The 16,835-nt window shown below is 33.0% G+C and overlaps 2 protein-coding genes across 3 annotated transcripts in view; one reads left to right on the top strand and one right to left on the bottom strand.

Annotated features, from left to right (window-relative positions):
• LOC141461011 (uncharacterized) overlaps positions 1–12,935 on the top strand; it is a 50,088-nt gene extending 37,153 nt beyond the window's left edge. Inside the window, exons 2-3 of the mRNA XM_074141618.1 lie at positions 10,447–11,003; positions 11,730–12,935. Of these exons, the coding sequence (XP_073997719.1) occupies positions 10,447–11,003; positions 11,730–12,370 (1,198 nt within the window). The 3' untranslated portion in view covers positions 12,371–12,935. The remainder of the gene's footprint in view (positions 1–10,446; positions 11,004–11,729) is intronic.
• Positions 1–16,835, bottom strand: part of LOC141461017 (COMM domain-containing protein 4) — a 94,460-nt gene that overhangs the window by 76,189 nt on the left and 1,436 nt on the right. The window lies entirely within an intron of this gene.

Raw genomic sequence — 16,835 nt, 5'->3', positions numbered from 1 at the left:
GTTATTATTGGAGAGGCAGGAAATCTCAAAAAAGTGAGCAACCCATTGAGTAGCGAGAAACTTCCGGTTGGGTGATTTACTTCTAATTTGATTTTGGTAGTTCCGGCAAACCAATAATGCGAAAAAGTCAATTGAATGATGACTTTCAGTCAAACTCCTACCCAGTAGATATGCAAAATACAGACGTAAAAAAAGAGCGACTAAGTCGTAAGTTGAATAGCTTAGGTACCCCCCCTGGAATCGACGTAGTAGTAAAATATCTCCAGAGGCAACAACTCTGATGTAACTACATTAATAATTCCAGAACAGGAAACTGGTACTTTATAACTTTCTTCCTCTAAGTTTCAACAATTTCAATTAAAAGTCACGTAAACTATACAGAAAGGGAGGTAAACTTGAAACGGAAAATTAAACCCCAAAATTATCTAGAGATTTTCCTTTAGCATTTTTGAAATTAAGTAAATTCTTTTTCCGCTACTTGTAAAAGTTTAAGTACGCGAGAAAAAAGTTATTCCAAAAGTTTTCTTTAAAAGTATTTCCTTAACGATGCTAAGTACTAAGTGGTCTCCGTAAGGAGAAATGGATTAGTCGGTTCTGCAGGGATCTACACATACGGACGGGCATTCCAGGCTAACAACACTGGATATTGAAACTACTAACGTTCACGCGATAAAATTAATGTGATGTGCATATTCAGCGAATGCATAGGCAAACAGTAATTAAGCCCAATTTAAAGTTTATGCGGTCGGATTCATCGGCCTCGACGAAGCTATTTGCCTTTCCTTACTTATTAGTATCATTGGTCCATGGGAATAGAATCCCTAAACTAACCAAAGCTCTGCGTCATAACTACCCCACAGAAAGACAACATCAGCTACCGAAATTCGGAGATACCGGCTTTGAATCCAGCTGCTAACTCTTAGATTTTCTCTTCCTAGGAGCTTCTTACAGTTCATTGTCCAGTGATGAACAATGCGTGGTTACTAATGAAAGAACATTGTCCGGACGTCAGGAATACACTGGAAAAAGCTCCGGGCGGCAATGACAACAGATTTTGACGCTCTTTAAATAAAAATGTTACTATCGTTCCAATTTTAGCATATGAACCGCCGAAGTAATAAAGCTACTGATATGAGATGAAAATCCAGTTTCTGCCCTGAGCATCCTAAGAATGCTGCTGTTGAACAACTTAAGCTCCTTCATCGTCAAACTGTTACCAATAGGTAGGTAGGTAAGGTAATCGCCTATTTTTTCAGGCAAACTTCCAACTACCAATTAACCTGTTACCAATATTTGAAGGGGGATATAAAGTAGCGACATTAGGGATTGGTCTGTAGCCCCAGGGGACGTAATTTTTAGGAAAAAAGAAAAACCTTATTATCGACTTTACTGAACGCAACAGGAAAAGTAGTTTCCAATTTTTTTTTTTGCCGGATATGACCAAGGGGTTTCGAAGACCACTCTCAAATGGCTTAGATAATTGACAATTATCTAGATACCTTTTGTGGTGTAAATGAAAATATCCAACAGAAGAAGCAATTACATTGCAGATGAAGAGAGGTTTTATACGATAGTAGCCAAATTGACTAAACGCCAACATGGCTGACCACGAAGGGAAGGGGGGTGGGGGGAATTAATACGTACATGGAAATGTTCATTAAACCAGAGTTTTTCTCACAAATCAATAATTGAAAAAGTAAACCAAATTATTGGCCGCAAAAACCCTGATGCGTAACACTCAAAATGACTTTCCATATATGTAAAATAATTACCGTGTACTTGTACCAATTTTTTTTTTTTATCTGCAATATTTGTAAGTATGTCAGTCACTTTACTAGGAAGCCCAGAGAAATGGGCTTAGCGCCGGAAGAGCCCACTCAGTCAGTGTCCTAAATTTCTCCCCTTAACTTTCCCGGCATTGTGGACATGTCACGAATAAGAAGCATATATTAATTTTCACTTCCTCTTGTCAAAAAGAAAATAACGCTATTCTACAGATGAAATTCTTTCAAGTTAGTAAAAGTGCCCACTTTTCAAATTGATGAACTTTTCGTGTTACAACCCATTATTTTTTAAAGCTGACCGCGATACCTGATCATCAAAAAAGAAAAAGGAAACAGCAAGAAAAAGCGCAATGTTGGTAAACACTCAAATTTCCCTCATTTCCTACTAAAGATACAAATTTCCAAAAATTCCTTTAATACAAAGTGCATATCCACGTTTGTACGCACATTTTTATTTTGCAACATCGCTGATTAGATTTTGAGATAAACGTTGCCAAAAAGAGGCAAAAACAGAATTTCCAGAAAATGTTCTTGTTCTTGTCACCTATTTTGTTAAAAACGCAGTTAACTTAAACGCCTGAACCGATTTGCATGAATGAAGTTTTAAAATATCGCTCGACTTTCAAAACATAATTTAAGTTAAATTAAATCAACTCACAAGTCAACAATTGACTAAATTCTGTTACACAGCGAAAAGCGATTGTCAAGCAATTATTATTAAAGCACAATATTAATACCTTCTTTATATTAACAAGTTTTATTCAACTAAATAAAATAATACAAAGAAAAATTTTTTATTATCTGTGATAATCGATTTATCAGTAAAGAAATCAATGTTTTTTTAGTATGTTAAATTTTATTATATGTGTAAGGAGTAAAACTTTTTATAAATATCCTAAAAATGTGGGAAGATAGATAAGACATTCCCTGTGGGTGTTTGTACTCGGGTGGAACATCCTTATTTTTTCCAACTCAATAAATGTTAATGAATTATGGGAAAACACAGTAAAGTGCATGGTATAGTGACCCACATACATATAGTATAATATATTTCGCGCGGCCATTTTTTTTATTAAATAATAATTAATGCAAAAGGTAATATTGTGATCATTAGTAAAAACTAAACTATGACACTGTGCATTAAACTATCAAGTTTAATTTGCAACATTATCCTGAAGTTAACTTGATTTTAAGTTAAGGCATCACAAAAATTTGAAAGAAAGTTAGGTTTTTCACTAAAACGTCATTTCAGTGTGATTTACGAATAAATCACTTGAAAAGGAAAAGAGATCTATTTCCTTAGGACAGCTGTTCGATAAGGAAGATAAAGTTGCAAGAAAAATGACCAGAAAAGTGAAAGATTTAAAAGTCAAATTTCTTTTTAGTAAAAATTAAAATAATTTTAGTAATAATTACTGGGCGTTCTCGCCAGATTAACTGCAGAGATTTAAGAGAAAAAAAGTAACAAATCTTTCTACCAATACGTATAAAAATAAACTTATACATTTTGAAATACATAGAACAACTGAAGCTTGAAGCTGAAGAAATAAATTCAAAATTTATTAACCAACCAGAGATGAGAGGATGTCCCCAAACATATTGTGGAGTAACCAAGAAGTACGTAACATAAATGTTGAGCGGATGTGATAACTGGCGGAAACGCGAAGTTGTTCCTTAGAGTCCTATTTCCGCTTTTATTGCCGCGCACACATTCATTTCCAAGCAGCATCACGTAGCATCCAAAATAATAATAATAATAATAACACTAAGAAAGTGTAAGCTGGAAATAGAAGAAGATGATCAAAGGAGCTGTGGTTATCTTTATTAGGTGAATTGGTGGAGATGTTGATGATTATTATTTGTTGTTTGTTTTGTATATCCAATATTTCCTATCTGGATGAGATCTTTCGGCAAGGGAAGGTGGCCAGAAATATTACTTTTGGACGGCCTCGTAAGGAATGTATCTGCAAAAATTGAACCTCTTCAAGTCAGGAACGTAATAAATGAGGCAAATATTACGTTAGAAGAAACGTTTGGCTGGATTTCGAAAGGTATACTTTTAAAAATTTTATAACATAATTAATAATCGTTCAATTTAATCAAATCAATACCATCGAAACTATTATACGATATTTTAATCAGCACTTCTTTGCCAACAAAAAAGATTCAATCAGTATAAAAAAAAAAAAGTGTGCTCGAGATCGATTAAAATCTATTGAAGTGCAGTAGATACCTCCGATAGTGCAATAGTACTGCCGGACATTTGATAAGCCCCAAACTCTGCACAGAAATGGCACATTAGGGGAACGCTGACTGCCCCCCCTCAGAACTTGTACAAAAAGCTTATTTTTTCCTGTCCAATAGTGGGCTCCTAAAATCAGTTATCAAATTTGCACTTCCGGCGATGTTTTTAAGTTAGGCTGACCATACCTCCATAGACAAGGAACTAATTCATTAAAAACCACTTATTCAATACAGATATTTCCGGTGAAATGTAAATTACGAAAATTTGAGAAAACTGCATTAATAATACTTTCTTATTAAAGATAAAATGCATTTTCTAAACACGTATTCTGAGAAAATGTATTTAATATTACAGGATATACTCGTAGTATCTAGAACTAGAAGCGTAACGGCCCCAATTTTTTATTTCTGGGAATAAATACATTCATTAATATGTTCGCGTGTCCCAAGAAAATAATAAAAAGCAAATGAACAACTATAAATAAATAAAAAATTAATTAAAAATACAATCTCATTTAATAATAACGAGGTGTGCGCTTAGTTGGAAAAAATATTCTCGTAGGAAGTTGATTTCCTACGAATTTCCGTTTTTGATTATTGTTACTTTCTCTCACCAGGGGAGGGAAATATTGCGATCGTATTTGGTATAATCGTACGGAAATATCCGTGTATTTGAGGTCCCCTTTAGTCTGTTAAAGTTATCTTTTCAAAAATAGTCTCAGTGTGTGTGTGAAAACAGAATGTTGAAATGAAAGGAGAAATGGGAAATCACAGTAAGATTCCTAAACTCTGTCAAGAAAATAGAGCAGTCAAGATTACGCGAGAATTGCCTCAATATACTATATTATTTTGGTGGTAAAAAAATTTATGCGGTACCTTGGAATGTACCTAGACAAGAGACTTACCTGGAACCCCCATACGAGTCTTAAACGTACCGAACTAAACAAACAATACAAACTTCTAGCCAGACTACTCGACAAACGCTCAAAACTCTCTCTACAGAACAAACGACGACTCTACACAGCTCTTCTCACCACCAATATGGACTTACGGACTAGAACTTTACGGAACAGCTAAAAAATCCAACATCAATAGACTGTGCAAACACTCCAATCCAAAATACTCCGCCGCATAGTAGACGCTCCATTCTATGTTAGCAACCACGCACAATACATACAGATCTCCAAATTCCACTCATCTCCGAACTTTTGCCAAAATTCGATATAAAAATTTTCACCAAAAACTCTCACGAAGTTGCAAAATGGTGGGCGTTTGATCAGGCCAATCAAATTGCTACCGTAGTAGGCCACACCTCTTGAACTTTCCACCATAATAAAAACTACAGGAATATTTAGGCGACAGAAATCCTTGAATATAAAACTATTATGGTACCCATCGGAGGTATTGGATAGTTCTGCTTCCTCTAAAAAGACTAATATTTGAGTTTTGGGACTTCCTTAGTAACTTGTACGTACTATTTTCTTGAAGAAGCGTGAATGTATTAGTTAGAAAATGTCGTGTTCACACCAGGTTTTTTTTTCTTTGCATTAATTTTCAGTTTTCTTTTAATTTAGTATATTAATAGTCATTTAAATTTTGATTAAATCTAATTTTCGTGAAAAATTTATCCTAGTACAATTTACTGGTTTAGGTGAGGGTTAGGTTAGCCTCTGTTAAGGCCATTTCTCCTGAAGTGTACTACGTTAACAGCTGTTTAATATTAATGAAAAATAAATATGTCATTAAAATACCAAAATTTGTAAGGAATCACGTGAGCGGAAGTATGAATTCCTTGAACCGTATTGTGTGCACGTGGATAGGGAAAGAGGCAGAGAGAGGGAGGAACGCCGCCTCGTTAAAAAGAAGCAACAGGTGTAGTTGGCAACATATCCTTGCACATTAGCTGCATATCTGAACTGGCGAATGAATTTAAAGTTATTTAGTCATTACGGGATCAGTTTTTCCACTACAATTCTACGAATCCTTTTAATAGGAAATCATAAGCGGAAGTTTAGAAAAAATACAAAACATTCTGACATTTTACACTCACTCATACGACTTCCTCTTAATTGAATTTTCTCAATTGAAAGTTACAAATTTTTTTCAGAATGTGTTTTCAGAAAGGCACTTTAAATCAGGGCTGGACTAACCATCCATCTTTGAGTATATACTTGTAAAGGGAAATAACGCTCAATAAATAGTAACGCTAGAGAATCCAGGAAGCAACAAGCAGGTTGCGGGATAACCTCTCCTTGGCGAGAAAAAAAATTGAGACAACCAATCTCTCGCTCTCTTTCTGATATCCAAAGCTCCCCTCTCCCAATAAAGCCAAACCCACTAGAAAAAAAAAAGTGTACCCAAAATTTAGAAGTTTGTAGAAGTAAATTGCCCATGTTAAATGTCCAGTTTGTCGGCAATGCAATATTAGTATTGGATGTTGGGACCCAAAAAAGGACCAATGGGTGAAGCCTTGGACCTTCAAAAGAGGGGAAGCTTGGACCTCTCCTAGAGAGGGGATGATACGATAGGTCTCATTGGATGTTTTGAGAACAGGTCACGCCCTGTTACCACACAAAACTAAATAAATTATCGTATTTCCAAGATAAAGTAATTGAAACAGAATAAGAAACATTTCTTTTAAAGATATCCCTAAGGGAATATATTAATGATCCCTTTAATACAAACAAAAAACAAAAGTTTTAAAGAATTAAAATAAAAGACAAAAATCATCATTAGGAAAATCTATTTTTATGAAAAATATATTATGAAAAAAAAAACAATAGAAGAACTTCCCTAATTAGGTAGCAGGATAATCTGAGTCGCGCTTTGGTGAATGTTAAAAGGAATAATTCTGGAATTTTGAAAAGAAAATACGAAAAGATTAGGAAATTCTTTTTGGCAGCGCCGAAACAAAATAAAAAAATTGAATGTATTTCTAACAGTTTAGTATTTTCATCCATCAACAGAGGTAGATTTATTTATCAGACTCCATCATAGTTAGTCAACAAGTTTAGTGCAAGTTTCTACAATAAAACTGATTAACCTACCCTTCACTCAGAAATACTCTTTAATTTGAATATTCTAAATATATAAGTAACAAAACTACTTTAATGCAATAAAGTTTAAAGTTTAGGGAAAATCGTAGTAACCTACGATTAGACTAAGCGTTATCAGATTAGACCATTAACCATTATGTTCGTCACTACATAATTTTCATTCTAATCATGATATTTTCGTTAATTACAAATTAAACTTTAAAAAAAAAAATATTTTATTCGAATAAGATCATGACTTTTAATAGAAGTAATAAAACCGGATGTTGACAACGTTCTGAAACTTTGCCCCCATCATCGGTGACAATATTGAGTGAAACACAATCTTAAAGTGTGATGTAAAAACCAATCCGTGAAGGATAGATGGCTCCGCTGATTTACCAATTATTTCGGAAAGGAGAAATACAAGACGAGAACAATATGGAACATGGTTGGAGAAATGAAATTGTGAATTGAAACAGTGAATGTTTAGCAATGAGAGTAGTAGTCATGAAGAGGGTTATTGAAGTGAGAGGTGACCATTTCCTAAAGAATACACCTTTTCTCACTCACAGGTTCTCGAATCTGTTACTTCCGGAGCTAACTTAAAATAAATCTTGACCATTTAAGCGCGTGTATACTCGTGAAAAATATAAAATTGCCATTAACTATAAAAACTCGAAATTTTAATAAAATGCAATAAGAATATCATTTTCTGGAATGTTTCCTCTATCTTACCAATAGAACTGCCAAGTATTTTATAAGGAGAGGGTTGGTGGGAGTCAGCCAAATGATAAGAGGTTGGTACATGTTTGGTCTCCGCATTAGAGATTGGGGAATTACGCACACAAATAGAAGCTCTCAACCCTTGTGCAATGCCGTTTTTATCTTAGATAGAGATCTCAGACCTCACAGTACGAGCTTGATTTCATTTTGCACAGAATTCAAAGCTCTTCTCTTCCTTTTAAAGGCTCTTGCGTCTCTAGTTAACTAAGAGCAATGCATACGTGAAGCGGTGCAAGATTTTGGGAATGCACAGAATGCTCTGGTAATCTGAAGCCCCAGGAATTGCAGAAAAAGCCGCTTGCAGTGACTATTAGGACGTTGTGAACTTTTGGTTGTTCTGCCCTGCGTTCGACGACGTGTATACCATGTCATTGTCTAATTTTAATTCCACACACTGTGGGGGGTTTTTTAAAACTAAATTCCACGCTTAGCTGGTTAACAGTAAAATACTACTATTTTGTTTTTATGAAGTGTAAGATTAAGTAATGAAATCTCCAACTTCATGAAAGTAAGAGCTAACTGTACAAATTAGAAAAGTTTACTTAACTAAAGCATTGGTTAATTTTAAGACATACATGGTTTACGTATGATATATAGGTGTCATGTAATTAGTAATGTTTAACGTTAATACCTATCTGTACATGCATGCAGTAAATCTTAGTTATATTTATGTACGTATATTTAGGTATGCACTTGAGGTTTCCTAGTAAGTTTACTCAGCTTAAAAGCAGATTACTACTACATCCTTAAAATTATGTTCAAAACGGTGCACTTACTTAAGTATAAACTTACACTTAAATAAAGATCAGTACAAGTACGAAGCACCTGCTCATTTCTCTTAAAGATAAGAACAAATAGCACTTAAATTATCCGAGAAGAGTAATCCATTTAATAAGAGAAGAGATATCTGCTTTAACTCTTGGGAATATGTACGTAAATAAGTACGTTAGAAAAGCAAAGAGGCTGTCGAATATAATATATGTATATTATACATACACTCGTTCATCAACACCACCCATACCTAAATATTATGTATTTTTTTTAATTTATTGGTTCAATAAAATGTTAAAAAAATAAAAAATGTATCACATACAAACAAAATGCATTAGATATAATTAATTAAGGAAAAAACAAAAAAAAAAGACACCGAATAGAAACAACATTTGCGGCTCTTCAATTAGAATTAGACTATTTTTTTGCACGATACTCAATTAGAACAACAACAACAACAACAACAAAAAAAAAAAAGTAGACAACACTTGCTCATCAACATCAATAAGAAAAATTAAATGGCAACGGGCAAAAGTCAGATAACTAGTGAATTTAGACGCTGCCATGCTATCTAGCGGCGCCGTGAAGAACTACTCTTCAATAAAATGAGTTTTGAATTATGTATAAAAATATTTGCATATTTCTTTTGAAATTTTAAATTGTTTTTCAATAATATTTACTATTTTCATTAGAATCATGGGGTGCACGCACACTACCTTTTGAACTTTTAAAGGATAGAATTTCAAAAAGGTTTTTATGAAGATCCCCCCCCAAAATCTCTTCCACCAATTTACCAATGAATGCCAACGTATTGTAATTAATATTTTTATATCTTTTATTCTTTATTGCTAATAATAAAAATGATTTACATGTTGCTACTAGGGAGGGGGAGATTTAGGGTCTAACAGAGTAGGGACTAAAAGAATGAAATGTCTGAAATCTAATATAGGGGCAAAAATACATTCACACACTTAGTTATACGGACAATGAGAAGGAGAAATGAAATCGGGTATGATAAAGAAATCAAATTATTTCCAAGTTAATTGAGGCCAGTATTGGCAGCCAAGATAGAAATAGAGATAATCCAAGAATGGAAGGATAAATTACTTTTTGTCACAATCAACCTTTAGAAATCAACAATCACGATTAAAAATAGCGGACTTTATTCTCTAGAGAATTATGGACAAAAATTACTTCTTATTTTATATATATATTTCTAATAATTTTGAAATGATAGAAGAAGTTAATATGGCTGACACTGTTCATACTTTTAAACCACTAATTAAATCTTACAATCCCCTTAACAAAACTAAAGTTAAGTCTCTAATCACAATAAAATTAAATGGCATAACTTATAAATCTCAGAGTAAAACATTTTAGTCTTAAGCCTGTTAAAAGTATTCAATCTCACGAGGTAGGCAATAGCTACTGAGATTCTCTTGTTATTTCCAAGAGCGTACTAGTTTTCAATGTTAGGTTTCCCTAGACTTTGCCAAGTTTTCATCAATGTGGAGAGAGAGGGCTGTGGATCGTGGTTAGCTGAGTGGTAGGTCTATGGTGTATATGGTGCGAAGGTACCCAACTTATCCGGAAGTTAATCTAGTCATCTAAGATCATTGGACCTTTTGTATGGGAGTGGTAGTCAATATGGGTCGGCCTGCTAGAATACAGAATCTTCTTCAGCTCTTCATCCTATGTTTTACAACAGTCTGAAATCTTTGCAGTAGTTCAGACTTCTCTCTCTCCTTTATCATACACAACCCCTTTAATTACTTCTGTTCTACCAGTCAGAACACTCTAATTAATGTGAATTTTTTTTTGTTTTGCAGAATGATTCTATTATGGATGGTATGGACGATAGCGGTTATATGTAAAACAAGCCAAGGAAACGACATAATATCTACATCAGCGGAAGGACATAATCTAACTACCGCCCCATCTCCACTTCCCACAGCTAAAGACAATTCAAAGGGTATCAGAGACAAACGTGGTACTGGCCACCTATTAGAGCAATTATTAAAAGAGAATGAGCTAGCAGCTGAAGATTTGGAAGACGAGGAAGACCTAGTAAATGATAAGATAAAGCGTACGAATAACCGAGGTAATTTTGCTGGAAATCCAAGGATGAGATTCTCTTCTTGGGCTGGCAAAAGAGCCAAATTTTCCTCATGGGGTGGTAAAAGAGTTGACGATGAATTGATCAGTGGAACTGATGGGCCGATTGAATATGAAATTCCCGAAGACAAAAGGGCGAACAAGTTCAGCTCTTGGGCTGGGAAGCGCACGGATGAGGAAGGTGTGAACTGGATGGGAAACAGCCCAGCTGATCTGGACAGCTTCATACAACAACTGGAGCAAAAGAGGGCCAAGTTCTCTTCATGGGCAGGTAATGGCAACTCTGATATTCTATTAATCTAATTCTTCTTGTAAACAGCTAACTGAGACTCCATCTCTTGAATTAAAACTCCAAAGTAACCTGCCAGATTCAAAGACTACTTAAGCAGAAAAGCTTGGAATAGAATTCATTTAGCTTTCTTTACCTTGTTCTGTATTTCTATCAGAGATGGTCACTTATTAAAACTAAAACAAACAAACAAAAAACGGGTCTTCCCGTTTTTCTTTCCGGATCCTAGCAAACCCTGCCAAGTCTCCCCAAGTAGTAACACTTTCTAAGCAAATCCAATGCACAGAACTGGGTTTAGCGAACTACTGGGAAAACTCCGGGAACTACCGGAAATCCTGAGCATGCCACCATAGATTTTATGGATCGAAGAGTATTTGGTTTTTCTAGCCACTTTCTATACAATCTAGATCTCTACATCTACACCTTGTACACTTTTCATACAGATGCCTACAATCTAAGTAAAAATGCAGCTTGTCTCAGTCTGAGCAAGTGCGCAACGCAAGGTGATAGGTTTCTTCATGGGGCGACGCCGAATTATAGGTCGCTAGAAAAAAACTGGGTCCTCTACGGAGGCGGAGGAGAATCTATTACACCTTCTAAGGAACTGTGATGTCATCATAGAAAATAAATTTTGAAGCATCGGAAAATTACAAGGTATTAAACGAAAATATATCCTTACAGATTGCTGATATCTTTCTTCTTTTCCAGGTAAACGTGATGAAGATAGGCAAAAATTCTCCCACTGGGCCGGGAAAAAATTTGATGACTCATTAAACATGAACGATGTTCTGCTTGAAGAAGAGAAACGAGGTGCCAAATTTTCATCCTGGGCTGGAAAACGTGCTAAATTCAACAGCTGGGGCGGCAAACGTTTTAGCAATGAGTTTATGAATGATAACAACGATATTGAAAAAAATATTGTTGAAGAAAAACGACTCTCCATAAATCCATGGAAGAAAATTGATGACAATGGTAAAAGAGCCAAATTTTCCAGTTGGGGTGGAAAAAGAGCTGACGATGATTGGCTGAAAAAGGCTAGATTTAATTCTTGGGGTGGTAAAAGAAATAGTTTTAACGCGAACATCACAAATAGTGTTGATGATCTATTTCTGGATCATGAAGACGCATTGATAAAAAGATCGGCGGCCGCGTACACCCCACTATCCTGGAAGAGAAAACCGATTTTCTCTAGCTGGGGTGGAAAACGAACAGCAAGATCGACACAGCCCCAACGTCGATTAATATTCCCAAGCAATCTGTTCAGGGACCACTCCACCTGGGGTGCTCTATTGAGGCCTATCCGTAGGGGACCAGATTTCTACGCTTGGGGTGGAAAACGGTCAACGTAATGTAAATATTTAGTCATTCATTTGCATTAGATTTATTTTTAATTATTTTTTATATATTTCAATTTGATTAATTTAATTAAAATTATAGAAATATATTTTCCAATATTTTGGTTATATACTTGTATACTTAAATATTTAAATTTAAAAAAATATATATATTATTTTTATCAAAAACTGAATTGTACAATCAGTTATTGATTTGATAAAATTAAAATTGAAGATAAAGAATAAAAATCAGTCAGTTTATTTTTAAAAATACTGTTGATCTGTTAATCTTTGAAATTTATTTTTTATTCCAATAAAAGAATAAAAGGAAAAAAGCTGGAAAGATGAACCCAATGGAGGAGGATCTTTAGAATATTGTAGAAAATTTATCTCAGCCAAATAATGTATATTACAAATATACTAATAGAACACACAAAAAAGTAAACTTTTACTGAAGTAATATACATACTTTCACCCAAAAATTAATTATAGAATTTTATTTAATATGAACAATGTACCAAAAAATGGGAAAAAAAAACAAAAATTCTAGCTTACAAAAAATAAAGAGTTTAGTTTATTACTTCCTTTTTATAGTCTTACGACGTAATAGAACTTTATTTCCTCTTTCCCAAACAGTTTGAATTTGAAATTTGAAAAGAAAAAAACTCTACTTTCATGTGGAAATAGTTTCTAAAGTATGGAACAGAATAATTGGGAAGTGATATGTACGTAGAGGTAATGGAACAATAAAAACGTTGGTTGGTTCCTTCTAATAGAGGTAGGTACTTTCTAGTTTCCATTATAAAAACTGGAGGATATAAGATTAGGTGAAGCTGAAGAAATGTTGATAGCAACGGCATTTTAATCTCACTTCCAGGTCAAAGTCAAAGCAAATTTAATTTGATGATTTTATTATGAATTAAATATTATAAAACTTGGTCATTCCATAAAATTGAAAATGGAAGCAATTATCCATAAAAATCAAAAACAATTTTTGACAATTGAAAGGCTAAACATCATAGCATATGTCATCAATAGCTTTTAATCACAGATGAAAAGATTACCTTTTTTAATTAAGTTAATTATCTCACAGTTACTATTTCTAAGACACTGAAGACCACCAAAATCCTAACTATGAATGAACTAAGACTAAACAAAATCCTTGTCTTATAACTAAAATTGAAGTATAAAAAGCCTACCAACAAAACTAATATTACAAAATTCAACAATCTTAACAAGTATTTCTAGGCATACTAGATAAAAGTGTAAGGAAACTTTGTTATCAGATAATTAGCACAATACATCCAAGATAAATAAATAACTAAAAAAATTCTTACTTCATTTCCCATCACTTGACACAAAGTAACAAAATTAGAATAATGAAAAAAAAAGAAGCTGTTTTATAATCAAATAATTGCTGCACTGAACAAAATTTCAGCAGTAAATCTGAAATAAATAAAACTGAAAAGCTCCTACTCAAAAAAGAAGCTAAATTAAACCTAAATTCCACTTATAAACATGTTTAAACCTGATATATATTTAATTATAAATCGTTATATCTGCGATACAGATTCAATTTCTAGCAATGATCATTTTCAAATTAAATGTGGCAACGTTAAAGCTCTATAAAAGTGGAATAATTTCACTTCAAAAATTTAGGAATTAACTAAAAAGAAGATTCCACTATCTTGAAATTAAAAAATACTAAAAATAAATCTAGCCAATTCATTGGAGACAAAAAAAAAAAGTAACTTACCCAGATTAACAATCATCAAGCTTGAAAGCATTTCTAATTCATGAAGAAGATAATGTATAAAAGTAACATTTAGTTGCACTTTATTAAGTTCCAACTATTAAAAAAAGTCAACATTTAAATGAAAGAAAAAAGATTGTCTCTACTACTAAATTGGTTTAGTAAAAGGTAATTATTATTTTAGATTGTACGCTTACTTAGATTAGATTCAAAAACATGAACATTGTGTGTAGCGTTAGCTATTTTTTCAAAACTAACAAACTTAAATTAGGTTAATGGTTATTAAACAAAAAATAGAAAAACTAAAATGACCACTCTTACCTAGATTTCTTCACAAAAATCTTCAATTAATAAAGTGGGCATGCACTTGATTAGCTAGTAACACTTTATCACTATACATTTAAATATTAATTAAATAAACTAATATAAAAACATTTTCCGAAAAAAGAAAACGAACTAAAGCTTTTTAAGTTTTGAAAAAACATTTTTTTAAAAGTATGAATCAAAATGCCGGCTACAGTTGCAACTAGAAGACGCTAATGCCATCTAGTGAGTGATTTGGGCACCAATGAAATGATTTATAACCATGCAAATTATAATTTATCAAATAAGTTTTTATAAATATTAAAGTTTTTTTTATCAAAAAATTAATTTGAATATATTTAATTTTAATAATTATATTAAAATAGTTTATTAGTTTCAATTATGTCAAAGCAAATTAAATTATTAATATCTTAATATCATTCATTAGATGTTTCCAATAAGTTTCCGTCTTTTTTAAAATTATTTTCATTGGTCTGAACTTTTTGTTAAATATATTAAATAATAAAATAATATAATTATAAAAATAATAATAGCAAATGCTAGAACAATTGTTGGTATTAATAATTCAAGGCGCATTATTAACTAAAATCAATGATTTCATAGTTGCGGTATAACGAACCCAAGAGTTTTAGGAATCTGTTTTATCTATTATTTAATTAATTTAATTTAATTAAAAATTATTAATAATTAACAATACTAGAATAATAAAGTAAATTTTATAATAATAACTAATAAGAGTCGTGGCAACTCTCTTGAGGCAACTCAAAGCCTCTTGGTAATGTAACGCCCTGTTTAAGGGGAAAGTAAAATAATAATAATAATAAGGTACAATATTTCTAAGCCTCCGAAAAAGAAATGCGATAGTGTTGGAAACCCAGTCTGTAAAGATAAAGGATAAAAGGCATTTACAGGCCACCATATCAATCTCACGCTTTGAGGATCGAAAGTGTCTAAGGTCTTGCTCTGCTATAAAGCAACGCAATCTCAAAAATCACAAATAGTTTTTACTCGTACCACGGCTAACTAGTAAATTATCGAAGAAAATCAATATTATACCAAAATATTGAATCACAAAATATTATTGATATTCCTATGGTTCAGTTTAGGCACTGATTTATCTTCCAGAAAATAAAATTAAGAAAATATACTACTTATTCATCAATTTTCAATATCTGAAATCTTAAATACTAACAATACTGGCGCTAATGACCAATGCAGACGATGCGCCAAAAAATAAAATATTAAAAAAGTAAGACAGTTATATTTTGGAGATTCCCAAATTATTTGTCATTTCTTGTAAAAATGTATACATGTCCGAAAATGATCAATTAAACTTGGTTGCTAAAAAAGAAAAGTTTTTTTAAAATAAAATTTGAGAAATTAACAGCATTCCATAAGCGTTAAGCTTTATTTAAATACTTAAATAAAGCCTTAGAATAGAAAACGGGACGGGACCTAAACCCCACGGCACCGCAGCAGCAAGAGGCTTATTGTGCCTTCCCCTTTTTGAGTCTAATATTCGAAACTGCCCGTTCTAAAAAGGTTGAGGACTTTTCCTAGTTTCTTTTGCGCTACTATCTCCTTTGGTCTCATAGTTCCAAAGATATCATAGCGCAAACGCTCGATTGCAACGCAATCGAACAACAAGTGAGAGACTGTTTCCTCCTGACACATCTCCACAACGGTTACCAGCAGATAAGCCCTACGGTGTACAGGTGCTTTCTGAACCTGCCGTGCACCGTGAAAATGAAGCCTTAAATAAAGTATGAATTTATAGTGTCAGGAAAAAACCTTACTACTTCTGACTAAACATATTACACATAAAACATTTTCCAATTCAAAGCAACAAAAAATTTTGTTGAAGATTACAAAAGAAAATATTTAATGGTACAATCATGTCTCTTGAGCGATTTCATTGCAATTGCTAATTGACGAATTAAACCTTTGCCACTTAAAACTAGAGGAGATAGTACCCGAAAGAAACTGGTGTAAAAACCTGAACCTTATAAAAAATGAGAGGATTTCCTCTGTTACAATACTTACAAAAGGTCGACACTATGAGTTTCTTTACTAAAGAGCCTAGGCAACAGTATCGTAGATCTTAAAGGATTTGATTTTATAGGGGTAATTTCAAGTATTTAAATGAAAAAAAAAAGCAAATTAGAAAATACAAGGGTTCGCAGCTCTCAAGAAGAAAGAAACAGTAGGGGGCCGCATACAACAAAAAATGGTTGAAGTTAAGATGAGTGATCTTAAAAAGATATATGATGTTTTTTCACAGAGATAAATTGGCGATCAAAAGCCCGAAGTAATTTGTAAACGCTAGTTTTAAAATAAAATTCCAAGTTGTCTTAAAAACAAAATCACTAAATGAACATTAACAAATACAATATTTACACATCT

Source organism: Rhodnius prolixus, unplaced genomic scaffold (genome assembly GCF_049639745.1).
Source record: "Rhodnius prolixus isolate KJV_2025 unplaced genomic scaffold, Rpr scaffold_6, whole genome shotgun sequence".
Lineage (NCBI taxonomy): Eukaryota > Metazoa > Arthropoda > Insecta > Hemiptera > Reduviidae > Rhodnius > Rhodnius prolixus.
Note: the sequence above shows the minus strand (reverse complement) of the source record. Positions and strands in the feature narration are given on the sequence as shown.